The sequence below is a fragment of the Xenopus laevis genome, chromosome 5L, assembly GCF_017654675.1.
Source record: "Xenopus laevis strain J_2021 chromosome 5L, Xenopus_laevis_v10.1, whole genome shotgun sequence".
In the NCBI taxonomy this organism is placed as follows: domain Eukaryota; kingdom Metazoa; phylum Chordata; class Amphibia; order Anura; family Pipidae; genus Xenopus; species Xenopus laevis.
Genome location: NC_054379.1, coordinates 91,932,552 through 91,951,788, shown reverse-complemented (window position 1 = coordinate 91,951,788; position 19,237 = coordinate 91,932,552). Strand labels below are relative to the sequence as shown.

Below are 19,237 nucleotides of genomic sequence, written 5' to 3'. Positions count from 1 at the left end.
GCCCCATGGAAACACAGAACACAATGGTGCACCATAAAAGCACTGTGTTAGCTCTGCTATAGCAGATTTGTTTGAATGACCTGAATTTTATTTTCTTATGTCGTATTTCCATACCAAACCTCTACCCCTCCCAACCATTTCTGATACTTTTAATGAGAAGTAATAATTAATGTGCAGACTGGGGCTCATTTATCAACACTGGGCAAATGTGCCCATGGGCAGTAACCTATAGCAACCAATCACTGAGTGTCTTTCTTCAGCCAGGTAGAACAATGAATGCAACAATTGCCATGAGTTACTACCCACGGGCACATTTGCCCAGTGTTGATAAATGACCCCCACTGTGTTTTACCTCACTCATGAGAACCACTCCTAGCAGGCAGACAGAAGCCCATAACCTGTCCAACACTTTTCTCAGAGTCTAAGTCGATGAATGGTGGACTAGTTTGCAATGATTATAATTTCTTAGATGTAATTGGTTACTGCTACTATAATCAACACTTAGCTTGGCCATCCAACTTAAGAAAAATAATACATTCAAATGTTTGGTTGTTGGAGAAAGCAAGGCGCAACTATGAAAAACTTTCCAACCAGTAGTTGGTGAAACAGACTAGCTAAATTTAATTTTACCCTCCATATTTTACAGTTCAAAATCATGATATTGCACAAATGATCCCTAACAAGGTTTCACTGTTTTCGATTTTTTTTTTTTGGAGGATAAACTTGAATGAAAATGACAGTAGAAATGTTTTGCCTGTACAAGTTAAATCATGCACAATGTCACAAGAAACTGGTTGGATGCAATGAAATAAATCACTTGTACTTTGAACCAGGCTAAAAAGGAGTGCCAGCTCGCTGCAACTGGGTGTGTGGACATGGGATCAGTAATAGCAAAGATAAACAAAACGAACAAAATACATATCTATTTTTATGGAATTATCCATTATTTATGGATTACCCACATACCAAGGAGCCAAGCATAAAGTCTTCGATTCAAAGACATGTCTCTACGTAACACCACACGCAGTGCAGCTGACAAGATACGAATCATATCAGGACGGGTTGCCTATAGGTAATGAAGAAGAAGAAAAAAAAAAAAAGAACACTAGCAAAGTATGACACTTTCCTGACACTGCAAGATTTCAAGAGACATTGGAGGGGGTAGAATTTGACTCCCCAACATGCAGGTGTGCACTGCATTTGTGAACCTTTTTGTTGCCTTATTGTAATATTAATTACACAGAAAGAACACAGGGGAATTCTATCCAGGATAAGTAAGGGATATATTGCTGAAGTATTAACACAAGGAAAGATAAACTTTAGCTGTTTAGACCAGGAATATTGGACCAATATTCACCTCCTTGCTCTTTATATACTGTATATGGTTTGATTGTTGGTCTGTTATGATTCCCTCTATTTGTAGTGTCAAAAGACTTGCTACCTGGCATGTGCAACTAGGGCAGTGCCAAGGGTTTCTTGAGTCCTCCATTATCAACCAAAAATGCATCAGTGTGCATACCTGAGCAATAACCAACCATGTACACTTTTCACAATACATTACATTGACAATGTGAAACAACTTGAGGTGCTGTATTTCAATATAGCAATAGTGAGGGCATATACTTTTTATGGGGGGAGACAAAGAAGAATTCGAGCTGTTCTTTTTACAGCAGGCTGCTTACATCTCAAGCCAAGGGCCAAAATATATTAAAATCATGTTATCCAAAGAAGTCTAAGACGTTCATGAGTAGTCTGGGGTCATAAAAATACATTAGTGGGTCACATCCATAAAAATACATTAGTGGGTTACATGCCGCGAGCCCCTAGTTTGACGGCCAAGTTCTAGATTACTAGAGTTAGCACACTGATATAATATAAACAGATAATACAACATGGCCAAGAAAAAAATATTAAAAAGTCTACAGCTGATACCTGGCTCATATGGAAAGGAAAGCAGAAGAGTATAAGGTCTAGCGTACTCCTCTGAACAAGCACACTGGAGTCCTGCACAGATGTGCTTACAGCTTCCACCTGAAATCCAAAAAGTAATTATTTTCATTTACAACAACCAAATATGCACTTATTTACCAAATGAAAGTTCCAAATGTTTATTTATATATCTGAGATGCATGTCTCAATAGAACACAGACACATTTTAAAGAATGAATTAGAGTAGAATTCATCAGTCTGTGAAATGTAAGCATTTAGGACAGTGCAAGCAGTCCACGAATGCTACCATATTTTCTGCAATTCCTAACATGCCTGGAGATTATGTCAAACTCCTGATTCGTAACAAACAAGCAAGCGAGAAAGAAAGAAAGCAAACAAATAAAAGTTAATTATTTGTAAAGCAAATATAAGGAGAGTTTACCCTCAAATTTTCTGCTCTACTGAGCATTTTAATTGTATATTATATCAATTAAAGGGGCACCTTTTAGCTCATGGAAAATCAAATTCAGTTAAGCAAATTTGTAATTTTCCTATGCCAAAAGAAGACAAGAAGGGTTACCATTAATTCAATATCACTGCCAATGATATAAAGCTGATCCTCCATAGAAAGTTTTCTGTTAAGGTGTGACAGCACATAGGTGATGCCAGGCAATCTCACTGCAGGGCTGGTGAGAAGACTTCCCCACAATGCACTGTAAAATGCAGATTGTTCCACAGCAGAAGCCACCTTCTCTAACAAGGTGTTAGTCCTGTTGTGAAAAAGAGGGGAAAAAATTAAAAAACCTATAGATCACAAATATTTGTGTAAAAACAAGGAAGGAGGTACTCCCATAAAGCATCTAAGCATAAAGAGTCCAAGCATGTGAGTAACTTACAGACACAAACATAAAGGTTATAATAGTTGCCACTAATGTTACAGTGCTAAAAGTATTCTTAGCTAATTGCATTATTGTGATTTGTACAGGACACCCACATCATAGACATAGAGTATACAGGTACTAAATAGCATTGCCAGTAATCATTCTTCTATTCTGGCCACAATACCAATGATAGCAATAATCACTATAGCGTATCATTAAATCCCACTTAGTTTAGTTCAAAATTGCCTCTAGTCACACCACTTTGGTGCTTAAAGGAGTCATGTAAAAACAACAGAAAAGGCAATTTTCACGTGGTTACATGCAGTTCTCAGCTAAATATGCTCTCATGTATGAGTTTTCACAAGAAAATCACACATTCAGGCTGTTTCATGTAATTCCCATAGGCAGCAGATGGGAGAGGGGTGAGCCGTGCCATAAAACTATATCAAAGCCTTCTGCCGATATTGGTCAGCTCGTCTCCCACCATATACACACCAAATATTGTATGAAAATTTGTTCACACAATATTATCAGTGCATCAATGGCCACCTTCAGAAGAGTGGTTAGAATACACAGAATCAAAGAAATGGCTGCACATGGAATGTAAACATTTGTCTTTTATATTATATTAGATATATCAATATAGGTGTTTTCTGTAAGGCAAATGCAATGTAGTTGTTGTCTAGACAACAATAAGCAATTTTTAAATTATCTAAGACATAACAAAAATGATACATTTACAATAGAAATATCAGAGGTTCCAAACTTGCAGAAGCAGTCTATAGACATGCACCCACCTATCGTAATATTCAGAACCTTCCTCTAGTCCTGGAAGGATTCCAGTGAGCAGTCCTTGCAGTCCAGGTTTCAAGGTTTTGCCAAGAGGAAGGTAGTACATCTCGTACAGACTAAGTAACGCTGGTTTCACAGACATAGCAGCATTTGTCAGCAGAGGGAAGAGACCGGAGCTGAGAATAAACAGAAAGACATTCATGATTTCACACTGGCAAGCAACAATTAATAAGATAAGGACAAACTGTAAGTTAGAGCAGAGACTTATGTGAATGATATACAGTCTCTATAAAGCACTGCAGAATATATAAAGATGAGCAAAGACAGGATGCATATGGCAAGTGCCTAGTAAAATGTGTACAAGTTAGAGAAAAAAACATGTTGTGCAACATGTCTGCAACAAAAGTATTGACTAGAATTTCTTTTATACTGGTATAATGTTAACCAAGTGTGTGGGCTCAAGTTTATGACTGTTTATACAAGGTTTCCATCAGGCACTCTGTTACCCGAAAAGGCCCAGGAAAATAAGGAGATGTGCAGGCACATCGCTTCGGTCAGACCCGAGGATAAAGCACCCAAAGCTCCCGTAACTGCTCATTCTGAGCACCAATTCTGCTGCATAAATTGGAAAGAAATGACCAGATATAGAAATATCTTTTGACTGTATGGTGGGATTTCCTTAAATATGCATTAATCAGGTACAGATTCCCCCTAACTTTTGTGTCACACATTCAGGCATTTTATCATTTTCCCACTGTACAAATAAAACATCCCTGGTTACTTACCACCTCAATTGCTATAGGAAGAGGTACTAGACAGGGCTGCCCCTTGTGGCCAACCGTTTTTGTCTTGATAATGGGATTCTTAGCGGCACTACTGCACTAATAACGATATTAGTGGCTTAACGGTAGCAGACAAAGAGTACAAATGTTGTCTATATACTGACAATTATTACGTTTTGGATAAATTTAGCTTGCTTTCCGATCTCAAAATAAACATTGCTAAATCAGAAGCTTTAGCCCTTAACATGTCGCCTCATACGATAAAGCTTCTGGAACTTAATTTTAATTATAACCGGTCTTATTCTTCAATAAAATATTTAGGGGTATGCCTCACAGATTCACATAATACCTTAAGTGAAGTGAATTATATGCTAATTATAAGGATCTTATTAAGAAGTTTATGGACGATCTGGATTTCTGGAAAACAATTACTGTTTCATGGTTCGGCAGGATCAACATTATAAAAACGAGTGTTCTACCTTGTATTTTGTATTTATTTAGAACTCTTCCCCAAGCACCCCCAACAGATTTGTTAACCAAATTACAGAATGCATGTAGCATGCAAAATCATTTATAGACACAGATCCACGGGAGGATTGAGCGTCCCAAACCTTCAGGAATATTATTTTGCTGCCCAAGTTACACAGTTATTAAATTGGTTTGTCCAAATGGATTCTAATTAATAAGACATTTGTCAATCGATCATCTTGGGGACCTTCTCTGGAATTACAAACAGTCTTATAGATCTATTGTTTTCCCAACAATATTGTATGCTCTTGCTATAGGACACTCAATTAGTATTAAACCTAATTGGCTCTCTAAACATCATCCTTTAGCCGCAGCGCCTGTGATTTTTTTCCACCAGGCTTAAGCATATACGCCATTATATATTACATTAAAAATAACATCAGCTTATATTAGAGGGAAACCTAAATTTCTGCTTGATTTGCGATGACCCCTAAGCTCAGCTTCTCATCAACTGCTCAGAGCCCACTGAGCATGTGAATGTTGCAGACACTTTTCAATATGGGGATACCCTGTGACAAGTTTGAAATCCTGGATCATTGCTGCTAATGAGAAACTGAACTTTAGCCTGATGCAATATGGTCATTATATAAAATATGGCATTTTAGCTATATTCATTTTTAGGGTTTAGTTCTCCTTTAATGAAAGGATTGCTTAATTTTATCTATTATCAATGTATTAACATCGACACCTTGAAATTTATAAAGCAGAACTGTCTCTAATCTTAGATGACCAAGACGGGCAAACATTTTTTTCAAATACATGCATAATTCTAGTAATGTGTTAGCTCAGGAAACATTATATACGGTTTTGAGTAGAGTTGTAAAGCTAAATGGACCCCTGGCACCTACCTCAATTGTTTCAGGGGCTGTGCCACCCCAGGTACAATAGCACATATATTTTGGAACTGTGATAAAGCATAGCATTTATGGATTAGGGTTTAACAAATAATTTATGCAGTATTATAGGTTAATATACCCAAAATGTCTTCTTAAGGACTTCTTAAATAAAAATAAATAAAAAATCTATGCAATTTTTAGAGCACAGTGTACCTTAATTACACCCAATATTCACTGCCACCAAGCAAGTAATTGCAAAGGCCTGGCTTAATCCTAACCTGTATTTTCTGGAGGTTAAAGGAACAAAAATGTCATATATAAAGGCTGGAGTGACTGGATGTCTAACATAATAGCCAGAAAACTACTTGTACACTCTAGAGCTGAGTTAGTCAGCTTGAAGGGGGCCACATGGGACATAACTGTTCAGGGAGTTTGCAATTGATCCTCAGCATTCAGCTCAGATTCAAAAGCAACAGGTATGACCCATGTGCCCCCCCCCCCCTCAAGTCACTGAGTGTTTACTGCTTGGTAATCAGTCAATGGAAGCGAAGAGAGCTGAAAAGAAGGAAGTAGTGTTCTGGCTGTTATGTTAGACATCCAGTCACTCCAGCCTTTATACATTTTGGCCTTACTAACTATATTAGAAACTTTTTTTGGCACAGCCTATTTACCCAGTTTTTATTTTTATACTGAACAATTCCTTTAAGGCAAGAATAGACAGAGTATTCATTATGGAAAAATTAACTAGTGTAGCACTTGACAAGCAAAGGCAATTCATGAAGGTTTGGGATCCATGGATTCAGTATCACTACCCAAGCAGATTTGATTGTTCCACTTGAATCTACTGATAACCCCCCCTCTTCTTTTTTCATTCCTTATTTCTTCTTATGTTTTCTTGTAGTCCAATAGCTCCATGGAAATTTGTGGATATCAAACACATTTGAATCCCTTGAAGTATAATTTGTTCATTTGTGACCTTTTTTTCTGTTAACACGGTGGATGTTTGTGAAAAACTTTTTGCAAAAAATTTCAATAAAACAAAAGCATAAACAAATACATAAAAGTATGCTGTGTAATAACTGCCTACATTTTGCATCACTAATAATAGTACTAGTACTATACTAGTAATGAAAAACCAGGAAAGTCTGCAATGACATACTGTAGTATACTGAATTTATGTGATATTTTTTTCTTTCCCTTCCGGTATTAACACATATTCTGCTGAAAAATGTTAACATCCAATAAATATGTTATTTAGAAAACAATTGGAAACCATATAGGGCATATGTGCAGGAGAATTCAAGCTGCAAGCTATCAGCAGAATACAAGGCAATATGCAAATTACCTGTACAGAAAGAGGTCTTTGGCAAGGCGCTTTGGTCCAATAATTTTGAAGATAATTTCGTAGGTCTCCAGGGCTTTCCTGTGAACGCCACCGGGCAAGGCAGGGTGAAGGCATTGTGCCAGCCTCTTACCAATTGTTATTTTTTTAGGAACAACCTGATACTTTGCATTGTTCTGCAAAACCTGTCACAAGTAAGGCACAATTAAAAACAGAATAAAATATTTTTTATAACTTATAACTTATGGTAAAATGCCCCTTAAACAACTTAAATATTATCTCAATATAGCTGTATATTCAAGCAATGTATTTAAAACTACTGCATTTTCAAAACTGGAAACCATGTCCAGCACTTAGAGTAAATGTAAAAATAAAAAAATAATTCAAATCAAATATTCTTAATGGGAGCTAACATGGTAAAAGTGAATAACTGATGCCTTGCTATGGGTCCTTGAATGAGCTCAGATGGGTATGTGAGTTAATTATCAAGCCCCAGCCTCTATTCCAAAAAAAAAAAAAAAAACAGCATCACGACCTGATATAAAAAAGAAAAATGAGGTAAAGCATTACAGTCAAATGTATATAAAATATCCCACAGAAATTTGCACCTACTGCTAATATGTCCATTGTACCAGTTAATATAAACAAGGCACAAAGAAAGAGTAAGGTAAAGTGTAACAAAATATTAATTAATTCATTAATATACAGAGCAACGTAGCAAGAAGGAGAAGTTTGGTTTCTTACATTCCACAAGGTAAAAGCTAAAGATATAAACAAGTTATGTTGAGTGAAGTGTGAGCTTTTTTCTTATTTTATTTTCATATCATACGGCCAGCCCAGCCATGAAGCACAGATATGTGGTAATGAAACACAGTTAAACAAAGTCTAGTGAAATAGTTGATATTGTCTGCCAAATAGCTGCCATGTTGTGGTCAATGGTACAACAAAACTATGTTAGGCTTTTTTGCCTCTTTTTTTAATCATCCACTACTACTACTACTACTGATAAAAATACAATAGAGTACCAGTGGAGAAACACTCCACCATTAGCTTTCATCAATCTAGGGCAGTCAGAATAATGAAAGCAAACATCTCATTAGCTGCTGCTGCTGCTGTTAAATGCACTGTTATGTTAGTTTCAGAGTTGAATCTTGGGGGTTGCTGGTACGGATAAGAGTTAGAAGACTGCTGACTAATTCATTTTTGTTTTAATAAAAAACACATTCACAAATTAAAGAGAATATGTCAACCTAGCAATGCTCTCTGGATTTAAAATTACAGTTACAGTTACTTGTTTTTAACTAATTATCAGTTTCACACTGACCTTGTTAAGCTTCCCAAGTGCAGATATAAGATCAGCCCATTCGCTGGAATATTCAAAGTTCTTTAACGCTTTGTCAACAGCTGCCACATAGTTCCTATACTTGGAGTCACTTAGAAGTTCTAATTCCTCTGCGTTCATTCTCACACCACGTCCCTCTAGAGGCAAGGCCTGTACTCATGAGAAAGCATCACCTAAGGAAGGAAATACAGTTCTAGTAAACAATGGATATATAGAAATATGGCAATTTGATCAAGCATGGAAAATAGATTTACCTTTTTGATCTTATTTTTTCTAATTATGCATCCTGGGTGTCATATTTTTAATAGGTTAATAGGACTGGGTAAAATATTATAAACCAACCTGTTATACTATAGGGGAGTTTTCTGATGTATTTTCTAGCACCAGGCAACACATAGGGGATTATTTATCAAAGGTTCCAGCTTTAGAGTTCTTTGTACCTCGAATGAACTTGAATGACCGCACAACTCGAATGGTTTCTAATTTAAGAAACAACCCAAAAACTTAAATTAATCAAGTTTTCGGCTGGAAAAACTGGAATCGCTCCAGTTTTCAGGCAAAAGCCTCCTAAAAAAACTCGAACATCCTGAAGGCTATTAACATCTTCAAATGGTTCAAGGGACTTCTGCCAACTCCTATGTGAACTCGACAGGTTTCAGATGGTGTATTTTCGGATTCAAGCTATTTCCATTGTATCTTGAAAAATTTTAGGTTTTTTTTAACCCAAAAATGTGACTTTTGACCAAAAAAACTTGAAAACTTGAATTTTCGTGGAAAACACAACTCAAACCTTAATAGATAACCCCCTTAGTTTTAACCCAAACATAAATTAAAAGGCTGAGAAATTGTTAGCACATTTGGATGTTATATTAGTCAGATCTTATGACTGATAAAAATGTAAAAAAACAAAATTAACTCAATCTTTATACAGAAAACTACAAGTTACTACTATAATAACAGAAAGTCTGACCTGTATACCTTATTCAGCCCAGCAGTGCAAGTCATATGCAAAACAGACTCTGGCCCACAGTTAGCCAGCACTGCATCATCTGTATTAAAGTTTTTTTCTTAGTAAATAAGGTCCAATCAATGATTCACATGCACATGATAGAGTACGCTGTTTCTGGAATCTGTGCAATGAAAACAAGCCACAGCCTAGATATGATAAGCTACTACACCCCAGTGCGATTACAGCCAATCTCAAGTTCACCAACAGTGTTATCTATCACACAGGAAAATCACATTCTTATTGGCATATATAAACTGTTCAGTAATTGCCAGGCTAAGGCTAAAGCATAAAGGAAATAAATTATATGGTCACTGTGATGTTCTAGATATGAATACACTTGTAGAATAGAAGATTGTTTTACAATATCCAGCAAGATTTGTGTTTCTTTTATTGGACTAGCATTCAATTTTCTTGCAAGGTTTTAAGGCATAGAACACCAATCTCTGCCATTATCAAATGCTGTACTACATGCAGAGTTTTGTTTACAGCCAACTATATACCTGTAAAAGGTATATCTCTTTTGGAAAACAATGGCAGATTTTGTACGGACTGATACGCTTCCAATTTAGAGGTTATGCCTCTGACACACAGTGTCTCAGCCCATATTCACAGAGGGTGGGTCTTTTAAAGGGGAACTATCGTGAAAATGAAAATTAAATAAAATAAGCTTCCTCATACTGAAGAAAGAACTTTCTAAATACAATCAATTAAAAATTCTGCCTTTCTCTGTGTAGCAGCTGGCCATAGACGCAAAGATCTGATCGTACGAATCGGGGATTCGTACGATTTTCGGACCATGTGAGGAGAGTCCTGACATTTTTTATCCGGCGGAGATCGGACGTTTGGTCGATCGGACAGGTTAAAAGATTTCTGTGGGCTGCCGATAATATCTCTGCATGTATTATCGATCCTACGATTTTCAGTGGGAGACTGTCACTAGCTTTGGTCGGACATAACTTTCGTACGATTTTTATCAGGGGCGGAATATCGGCTGATCTGTTCTTTTGTACTTTATTTGATCGGAATGGTTAATGGTTAGTTAGTGGTCGGGAGATGGGAAAGTCTGATCATACGATGATACCTATGATCGGATCTTTACGTCTATGTCAAATAACTGATTTCAGTACAAACAAAATCAAACAAAATAACTGCCTTTTGCACGAATCCTGCATATAGAGAGGAGACAGAATTTCTGGTGATTTTAATAGAGTGAGCTCTTATACATCTTCTAGGCAAAAGGTGCCCCCTATAAGATATATTGGATCATTCATCTGGCACCCAACTGCTGCATGAAGAGAGAATGAAGAGAAACAGATGCTGAGAGAGGAATAGTAAAGATTAACTTGATTATTTCAGAAACGGTACAGAATTTTTATTTGATTGTATTTAGAAAGTTTTTATTTCAGTGTGCTGAAGCTAATATAGAATTTTAATTTGTCGTGTCTTTTCCCTTTAACTCAAGGGGGCTGAACACATGTTTAGCATGAACCAATTAAATAGGGATAGTACTGAAAGTGTATTCAGCTTTACAAAATAAACTTTTTTATTAGAAAATATGAAGGAATGATTTAGCCTGATACTTTACTCTAAAGAGCACCAAAATATATATATATATATATATATATATATATATATATATATATATATATATATATATATATATATATATATATATATATATATCATACCTCCCAACATTTTGGAAGCAAGTATCGCAGCAATTTTTTGACCACACCCCTTTCTGTGGACACCCCCCCTAATTACCATGTTTGTTCTACAAAATTTGGCAGGTTATGAAAGTTTGAAAATATTTCTCCTTATCTAAACTGTGTTTTTGTGTCTCATTGTTACAAAGTATCTTATTGCACCTGTTAGCTGTTCTGGGCTCTCTGCTAAAAGCCAATTAAGTGAGAAACTTTGTTTCTTTTTCTGGCTGTTCAGTGCAGACAAAAGAGGGACTTTCCAGTACAAATGAGGGACTGCGGGTTGAGCTGTCAAAAGAGGGACTGTCCCTCCGAAAAAGGGACAGTTGGGATGTGATCAAATTTTTCAGATTCAAGTTTTTCCTTAAGTATGCCAGCAGTTTGCGAACTCAGATATGAAAGTTAATAACTTTGCATCATCAAGTCAAATAGACAACACTGCAAAGTCAGCTGAAATGTTGCTGCTAAACACAGCTCAAGTAAATGGAATATGAAGAATTTATAGAGGGCAACACAATTTGAGATTTCATTAAATTTGGTCTTTGAAAAATTTGCAGGTGGTTACAACTTGTTCACCAAAGCAACTTTGTAGCTGCAACTAATGACATCTGACTTTTATTACAAAGGATGCCATTGATTTTAATTCTTCCACTTAAAGCAAGAAAATATACACGCAACAGTTGACTGGTTTCTGTGCAACGTAAATACCGCATCACTGACTTCAGGGTTGTGGAAAAAGGTTGTGACAAGTTGTGTTTAACTCGCTACCTTACAGCAAACAAATTAGCACACCGTGAAACATCTCTATAAGAAGGTTATAAAAAGGGTGCTGCCATTTTTTTTTGGATGGAACTGAAATGAATACTAGAACATATATTTTTGACGCAGAATAGGGTTTGAGATTAAGGGTGAGAAAGAGACAATGAAGAGCTCAACTACAGAATTCAATGCTTCTGCTGCTCCAGCTGTAGTTCCACTAATCTCTGCATTAGCAAGACTGGAATTTGGGATAAATATTTATTTGCTCTGCTAGTAAAGAAACTAAATTTGTGGTGCCAATGAAAACATAAATATATTACAGTATATCTGTAACCTAGTCATGACAGGGGCCATTAGCAAATGCTAGAGCAGAAAATGACAAAAAGTCTAATATCCACTGTCTTATTAAGTCTCAGCCTGTGATGTTAGAACTTTAACTGGCAAACAGTTAAACAACAAAATATAAAGCATGATGCGATTTGTTTTAAAAAGCAAACAGAGTCAACAAAGTTGCAAAGCTAATGACTCACACAATTAAATTAAGCCACTTATCACAAGATCCAAGAAGCAGCAAAAAATGTATAGCAAAAAGTAAAGTATAGATTTTAAGCCATTGTTTACAAAACCTGTATATTGTCCAGATGCCAATACATATATACTTGTATGAACAGAACTGTGGAATAGGTTTTTCAGTTCTATCTAAAGGTATGCATCAAAGGGCAAGGAAATTTAAATTCACTGGGGTGTCAATTTGTTTCCTCTTTGGAAAAAAGGCACCAGTTAGGGTGTTTTAATGGATCACAACTAGATGGGGTGAGTCCTGCACTCTGTTCACAGCGCTGTTAGGAAATAACATGAATAGCAAGGTATGTAGTATTATTCTCATCAAACAAAACAGCTATTTTGTCCCAACCAAAAATATCTGTCATTAAATGCTGGGGGGGGGGCACACACACTACCTGTCATAAAATGCTGGGGACCACATGCTGCTGGGCATGAAAGGCTGGGGGGCACACAAGCTACCAGTCATGAAAGGCTGGGGGGCCACACACAAAGCCTATCATGAAATGCTGGAGGCCCACAAGCTGCCTTTCATGAAATGCTGGGGGGCCATACGCTGCCGGTCATGAAATGCTGGGGGGCACACACAGTGCCTGTCATAAGATGTTGGGGGGCACACACACTGCCTATCATGAAATGTTGGTGGGAGTACACCTGCTAACTGTTATATAATGTTGGGGGGGCACACCCGCTGCCTGTTATATAATGTTGGGGGGGCACACCCACTGCCTGTTATATAATGTTGGGGGGGCACACCCACTGCCTGTTCTATAATGTTGGGGGGGGGCACACCCGATGCCTGTCATAAGATGTTGGGGGGCAAACATGCTTCCTGACATGAAATGCTGGGGGGTACACACACTGCCTGTTGTGAAATGTTTGGGTGGCACACAAGCTGCTGTCATGGAATGCTGGGGGTGGCAATTGTAAATTTAACTTGTTTTGAGTTTTAAATATATAAACATAAAAAAATTCTGTACTGATGGCAAAACTAAAGGTCTTCTAATCAGATTCCATTGTTCACGCGAACACTAAAAAACAGATATGCTTTAACACCTTTAAACTACACAAGGACAACCAGCAACGTCAAGCCCACATAGCAAAAATGTTCTCTTTGGAAAGGTGTTATACAGTGATACATTATCCAATCAGCTTCAGTCCATTCACCCATACAACCATGATACCCCTCCCCCACATGCCTCTTACATTTTCCTACTACATTTAGCCTCAGATTAGCACATTTCTGTCATTCTCCTGTAATAGGTCTGTGCGTACAGCTCATCCTGTCAACTACATGTTGGCTCAAGCCCCATCAAATCCAGCAAATACAGATCATAAATGGGTCTGTCTCATCTTTCCGCTTTTGATGTTAAAACAGATATATGGAGACGCGACTGCATTTATCCAGGGTCACCAAGGAGAAAGGAACCATCTTTCTTTAGAACAGACCATTTCTTTGCTTGCTATCACAACGCCGTACTATATGAGCATCCGGAAATATCAGAGGGTTGGAAAATGAAAACACACTCTCACATTATTACCTGTCGTGACACCAGTTCCCCTATCAGAACCCAGAACTCTCACCCAGCAACACCGCTCACAGTCCAGCTGACAGCTCCCGGCATGCAGTTGTGATGAGTAGGAAGTACGGTGCCCATTTTAGGACATCCATCTAAAAAGCGAAAGCGCGTCCTGCTTTCTCCCTCTATAAAATGTCCTCATTGCTAAGAATTTTTATCGCACCTCCCCCATTGCTGGTAACATATATGCGATCTCCTCTTACTTTGTTCTGACAGGTCCTGCATGCCCCATTCATCCGCCTCCCTGTGATGGATACATAGCCCCGCCTCAATGTAACGTCATCCATAGCCCCGCCTCTGAGCATGTCATGCCTTCCGCCATCATTCTTATGGGCTACATTACTACAACATTATTACTCTTACACCCGCCTTGCTCTTTCATCACACAAACCTCAGCCCTAACCTGTCTGCAATACAACTGTATTCTATTTGCATTTGGTATGTGATTCTACTTCTACTTTGTCATGTGATCTGGTGGGGACTAGCATTTGTTTCTGCAGTTGTTATTAAACTATAACTCTAAAGATAACTTGGGGCTTGTGAGAGATGTAGTATAACACACCCATATGTATATAATATTTAGGGCTAATTTAATATTTTCAATCCATTTCTGCAGTGACAACAGGTGAAACTTGGTCAAAGTCTTGTAAGATGAGACTGTAATGTTATATAAAGCACTGCTGCCTATAGACCTGGAGGACGGGGAGTAAATGTCATGAATGCTTGGGGGATACAGTATGTCAAAGTGCTTAGGGGTCTGTTTAAGACTTTTGTGTTTCACCAGCATGCTTGCCCCCTTATTGACATCACAATCAGGGGATATACATTACTATTTGACACATACAATATAAAGGACACCAAAATGCAACGGCGCACTGTTTTTATTTTCAAAGATTTTCGTTCGATGTGTATATTTGATGTATGATGTATAAATGTATTTATAAAGCACCACAAGGATACAAAGTGCTGTATAATCTTACAGTGTACACAGGGAACATTAAAATAAAGAGAGCTTACAAGTGGGTGGATAATATACAAGCATAAATTGGAGGGCAGACATGCACAATTTTTGGGCATTGACCCCCAGAACTGGACAAGACTACATAACGTTCTATTGCTTCCAATATTAGCATTTTAGTATCTTTTTAAAGAGATTGAGCAAGTGTTTCTTACAAAGGAACTTGGGTCTTCTGCTGCTACTGACTGCACTTAATCCTTTGTGATCAGTACAGTTGCATGCTGTTAATAATTTGTTTTGAAATTACTTTATTGTGTGGCTTAATTAGGGATGTGGTGGAAAAACCTAAATCAAGCCAAGACAATTATGTAACATGTGCGTGTGCAAGGCGTTATGCATAGGTACACCAATAACACATGGAAGCATAAACCAGCACAACGGGGGCTATATTTTTTATTAAATCTCAATTTGTTGTTAGAAAAAGTATATAAACTGCTAGGGGCAGATGCATCAAGGTTCGAATATCGAGGGTTAATTAACCCTCGATATTCGACTGGGAATATAATCCTTCGACTTCGAATATCGAAGGCGAAGGATTTTGCGCAAAAACTGCGATCGAAGGAATAATCCTTCGATAGAACGATTAAATCCTTCGAATCGAACGATTCTAAGGATTTTAATCCAACGATCAAAGGATTATCCTTCGACCAAAAAAACTTAGCCAAGCCTAGTCTAGCCTAGGCTAACATTGGGTTCGGTAGCTTTTAGGTGGCGAACTAGGGGGTCGAAGTTTTTTCTTAAAGAGACAGTACTTCAACTATCGAATGGTCGAATAGTCGAACGATTTTTAGTTCGAATCCTTCGATTCGTAGTCGAAGGTCAATGTAGCCCATTCGATGGTCGAAGTAGCCCAAAAAACACTTCGAAATTCGAAGTTTTTTTACTTCGAACCCTTCACTCGAAGTTAATGAATTGGCCCCTTGGTGTTCTCCCCAGGCCAATTAAAAAAATTAAATTAGCAGAAATGTACAATAACATTGTGACTTTGTTCTTTACTGGATCCATGCATACTCTGCTATTAAAAAAAAATCAGTTTTGCTTATAGAAAAGAAATACACTGTATTTTTACATTTGTGCTTCTCTTCTGTTTTTTTGTCTGAAATAATCAGTATATGCACAGATTATTCTTTGCATATTTTCATGTACATCTGTGTGTGAATGTGACCATATTGATTGCTTCGGCAAAGGCCTGACAGCACACCTTGTGATTATTCCTTGATTGCAGCTTTGTACTAATACCTTACTTGTCAGGCAAGATGTTAGCTCTTTCTCATATCTATTACAGGGGTTGTTCACTTTTGATTTAACTTTTAATATGACATAGAAAGTGGTATTCAGAGACAATTTGCTATTGGTTTTAGTTTTGTATTATGTGTTTTTTGAGTTATTTAGCTTTTTAATCAGCAGCCCTCCAATTTGCATTTTCAGCAATTTGGTTGCTAGGGTCCAAATTTCTGTTACAACATGCCCTAATTTCAATAAGGGACTAGAATATGAATAGGAGAGGGCCTGAATAGAAAGATGAGTCATACAAAGTAGCAATAACTGAAGCCTTACAATGCATTTGTTTTTTAGATGGGGTCAGTGACCCGCATCTGTAAGAGTGAGCAGATAAAGGCAAATCATTAAAAAAAACATAAATAAATGTAGACCAGTCAAAAAGTTGCTTAGAATTGGCCGTTCTGTAACATACTTAAAGTTTTCTTAAAGGTGAACCACCTCTTTAATGGCAATATGCATAGCCTGTAACTCGGTACACAATGCCCAGTGCCAAAATTCGTATGTTTAATTAGTTTTGTGAATGGATTTTGAGATGATTGTAGATTTCTTTCATTTTATGTTCAGGAGATGACCTATATAAATAAAGAACGAATAATTCCACCGGCACACAGGTCTTTAGTTGCAAGCAGGGATAACCCTTGCTAAATTTTTATTTGCGTGATGCAACGTTTCGGGGTGATCCCCTTTGTCAAACATGCTTGACAAAGGGGATCACCCCGAAACGTTGCATCACGCAAATAAAAATTTAGCAAGGGTTATCCCTGCTTGCAACTAAAGACCTGTGTGCCTGTGGAATTATTCGTTCTGGAAGTTTGTGGGTTTCCGAAGCCCTCTCGGCCGGGCACCGGGCAATACACGTTTTGGAGAGCCAGGGTGTGCAACCTGATAACTATATTTGTGTCTAGATAAATAAAGAGAAACGTACGGTACTTATTAATAGCAAATTAATGTAATTTTTTACATCAGCGTCTTAGAAGGTTTTCCCATTGATGTGTCTCTGGCCCGTCATCTTTGCAGATCCAAACTTCTGAGCAGTGTGAGAGGTTCTCTATCCCAGCTGATGTGAAGCTGCTTCCTACATCTTGCCTTTAGTGCAGCAGATTGCTGGAGAAGGGTTACACATGCGGCTGAAAGTGGAAGCTGCCAACAGTACAGGTACTGTCAGAATGAGAGAACACTTTGTTCTAAATATAATCTACTCTTTCTTATCATTGTATTATGTTACCGTAATAGTCCTATCACTATAAAAGTATCAGTTTTTCATTTGAAATCATCCGAACACTTGTCTGCATTAGGTCAAATTGAAAGCAGTGACTGCAGATGGACTAGTTATTTTCCATGTTCATCACTGGGTTTTTTGTTCTGTTGTAAAGTAAACACTTAAAATTAGGAACATGGCTAAAATATTTATTTAGCCGGGTCTGCATCTGTATACATGTGTATATCGTTTTAACTTGTAATGTATCTAGAATTAATATTTTCATTCTCAGTACCGCTCTGTTTGGTGATTTAGCAATGTCAATGAGAATTTTAAGGGAATCAAATACCTACATTCAGGAAAGAACATTAACTCGTAGGAAAGTGTTGTGGTGTGTGCTTGCTTAATACTGATTATAGAAAAATCATAGTTACATAGTTAAATCGGGTTGAAAAGATACCAAAGTCCATCAAGTTCAAACCCTCCAAATGAAACCCAGCACCCCTAAATACACTGACATTGACCTCTCCATACACTCATATAAATTATATATACCCATATCTATACTAATTGTAGATTTTCGTATCACAATAGCCTTGGATATTATGTCTGTCCAAGAAATCATTCAAACCCCTCTTAATGACCTGGAGGAGGGCATTGAAAATACAGTTTCTATGTTTGCTGATGATACCAAATTGTGCAGGATGTTGCTACTTCACAGAGAGATTTGACTAAACTGGATAACCGGGCAGCGAATTGGAAAATGAGGTTCAATGTTGATAGATGCAAGGTAATATAAAGGCAAAAATAATATAAATACAAGTTATACACTAAATGGCAGTGTGTTGGGAGTTTCCTTATCTAACAAGTTGTCTAATTCTGGGCAGTGTCATTTTGTGGCCACTCAAGCAAATAAAGTTCTGTCTTGCATAAAAAAGGGCATAAACTCAAGGGATAATTTTTTTTCCTATTTATAGGTCCCTGGTAAGGCCTCACTTGGAGTATGCTGCACAGTTTTGGGCTACAGTGCTTACGAGAGATATAAATGAGCTGGAGAGAGTGCAGAGACGAGCAACTAAACTGGTTAGAGGGATGGAAGACTTAAATTATGAGGGTAGACTGTCAAGGTTGGATTGTTTTCTCTGGAAAAAAAAGATGCTTGCAAGGGGACATGATTACACTTTACAAGTACATTAGAGGACACTATAGACAAATAGCAGGGGACATTTTTTCCCATAAAGAGGATCACCGTACCAGAGGCCACCCCTTTAGACTAGAGGAAAAGAACTTTCACTTGAAGCAGCGTAGGTGGTTCTTCACAGTGAGGTTGTGGAATGCACTGCAGGTTGATGTTGTGATGGCTGATTAATGCTTTTAATAAACAAGTTGAAAAGCAAAGGTCCAAGTACAGATACCTGTAGTACTCCACTAACAACACTGGTGAAATAACTTCAAACTTTCTTAGCAGAGCAACTTCACAGCTCTTTTTTTTTTTTTATCATTCGTTTTTTCCTAACTGCAGACAGCTGGCCAAAATGACCAGGAAGTGTCTCTGTTGATACAAAATGTATTATTTTAAAATAGTCTAAAATTCATCTGTGTATTGATCTGAGACACAGCCTGTTATTCTCTTATTATTTCCTGTTGAGCTGTGCATAGTACAGTGCAGGGGAGTATCTATACTGATAAGGTAGAT

The 19,237-nt window shown here is 37.5% G+C and overlaps 2 protein-coding genes across 12 annotated transcripts in view; one reads left to right on the top strand and one right to left on the bottom strand.

Annotated features, from left to right (window-relative positions):
- Positions 1 to 14,343, bottom strand: part of LOC108716896 (protein dopey-1) — a 50,175-nt gene extending 35,832 nt beyond the window's left edge. For 3 of the 6 annotated variants that reach the window (XM_018263442.2, XM_018263446.2, XM_041563055.1), the window contains exons 1-7: positions 14,006 to 14,211; positions 8,415 to 8,605; positions 7,094 to 7,275; positions 3,608 to 3,778; positions 2,510 to 2,699; positions 1,933 to 2,031; positions 967 to 1,066 (exon numbers count right to left, since the gene is read on the bottom strand). In XM_018263442.2, coding sequence (XP_018118931.1) covers positions 967 to 1,066; positions 1,933 to 2,031; positions 2,510 to 2,699; positions 3,608 to 3,778; positions 7,094 to 7,275; positions 8,415 to 8,552 — 880 coding nt within the window. In that variant the 5' untranslated portion in view covers positions 8,553 to 8,605; positions 14,006 to 14,211. Of the gene's footprint in view, positions 1 to 966; positions 1,067 to 1,932; positions 2,032 to 2,509; positions 2,700 to 3,607; positions 3,779 to 7,093; positions 7,276 to 8,414; positions 8,606 to 13,670; positions 13,938 to 14,005; positions 14,212 to 14,247 lie in introns of those variants that run through there. The other 3 variants (XM_018263444.2, XM_018263443.2, XM_018263445.2) reach the window with 3 other exon arrangements.
- LOC108716899 (E3 ubiquitin-protein ligase E3D-like) overlaps positions 14,332 to 19,237 on the top strand; it is a 36,334-nt gene continuing 31,428 nt past the window's right edge. For 2 of the 6 annotated variants that reach the window (XM_041563062.1, XM_041563060.1), the window contains exons 1-3: positions 14,334 to 14,482; positions 17,361 to 17,498; positions 18,519 to 18,624. The gene's annotated coding sequence lies outside the window, so the exon portion shown is untranslated. Of the gene's footprint in view, positions 14,483 to 17,360; positions 17,499 to 18,518; positions 18,625 to 19,237 lie in introns of all 6 variants that reach the window. The other 4 variants (XM_041563063.1, XR_005961294.1, XR_005961293.1 and 1 more) reach the window with 4 other exon arrangements.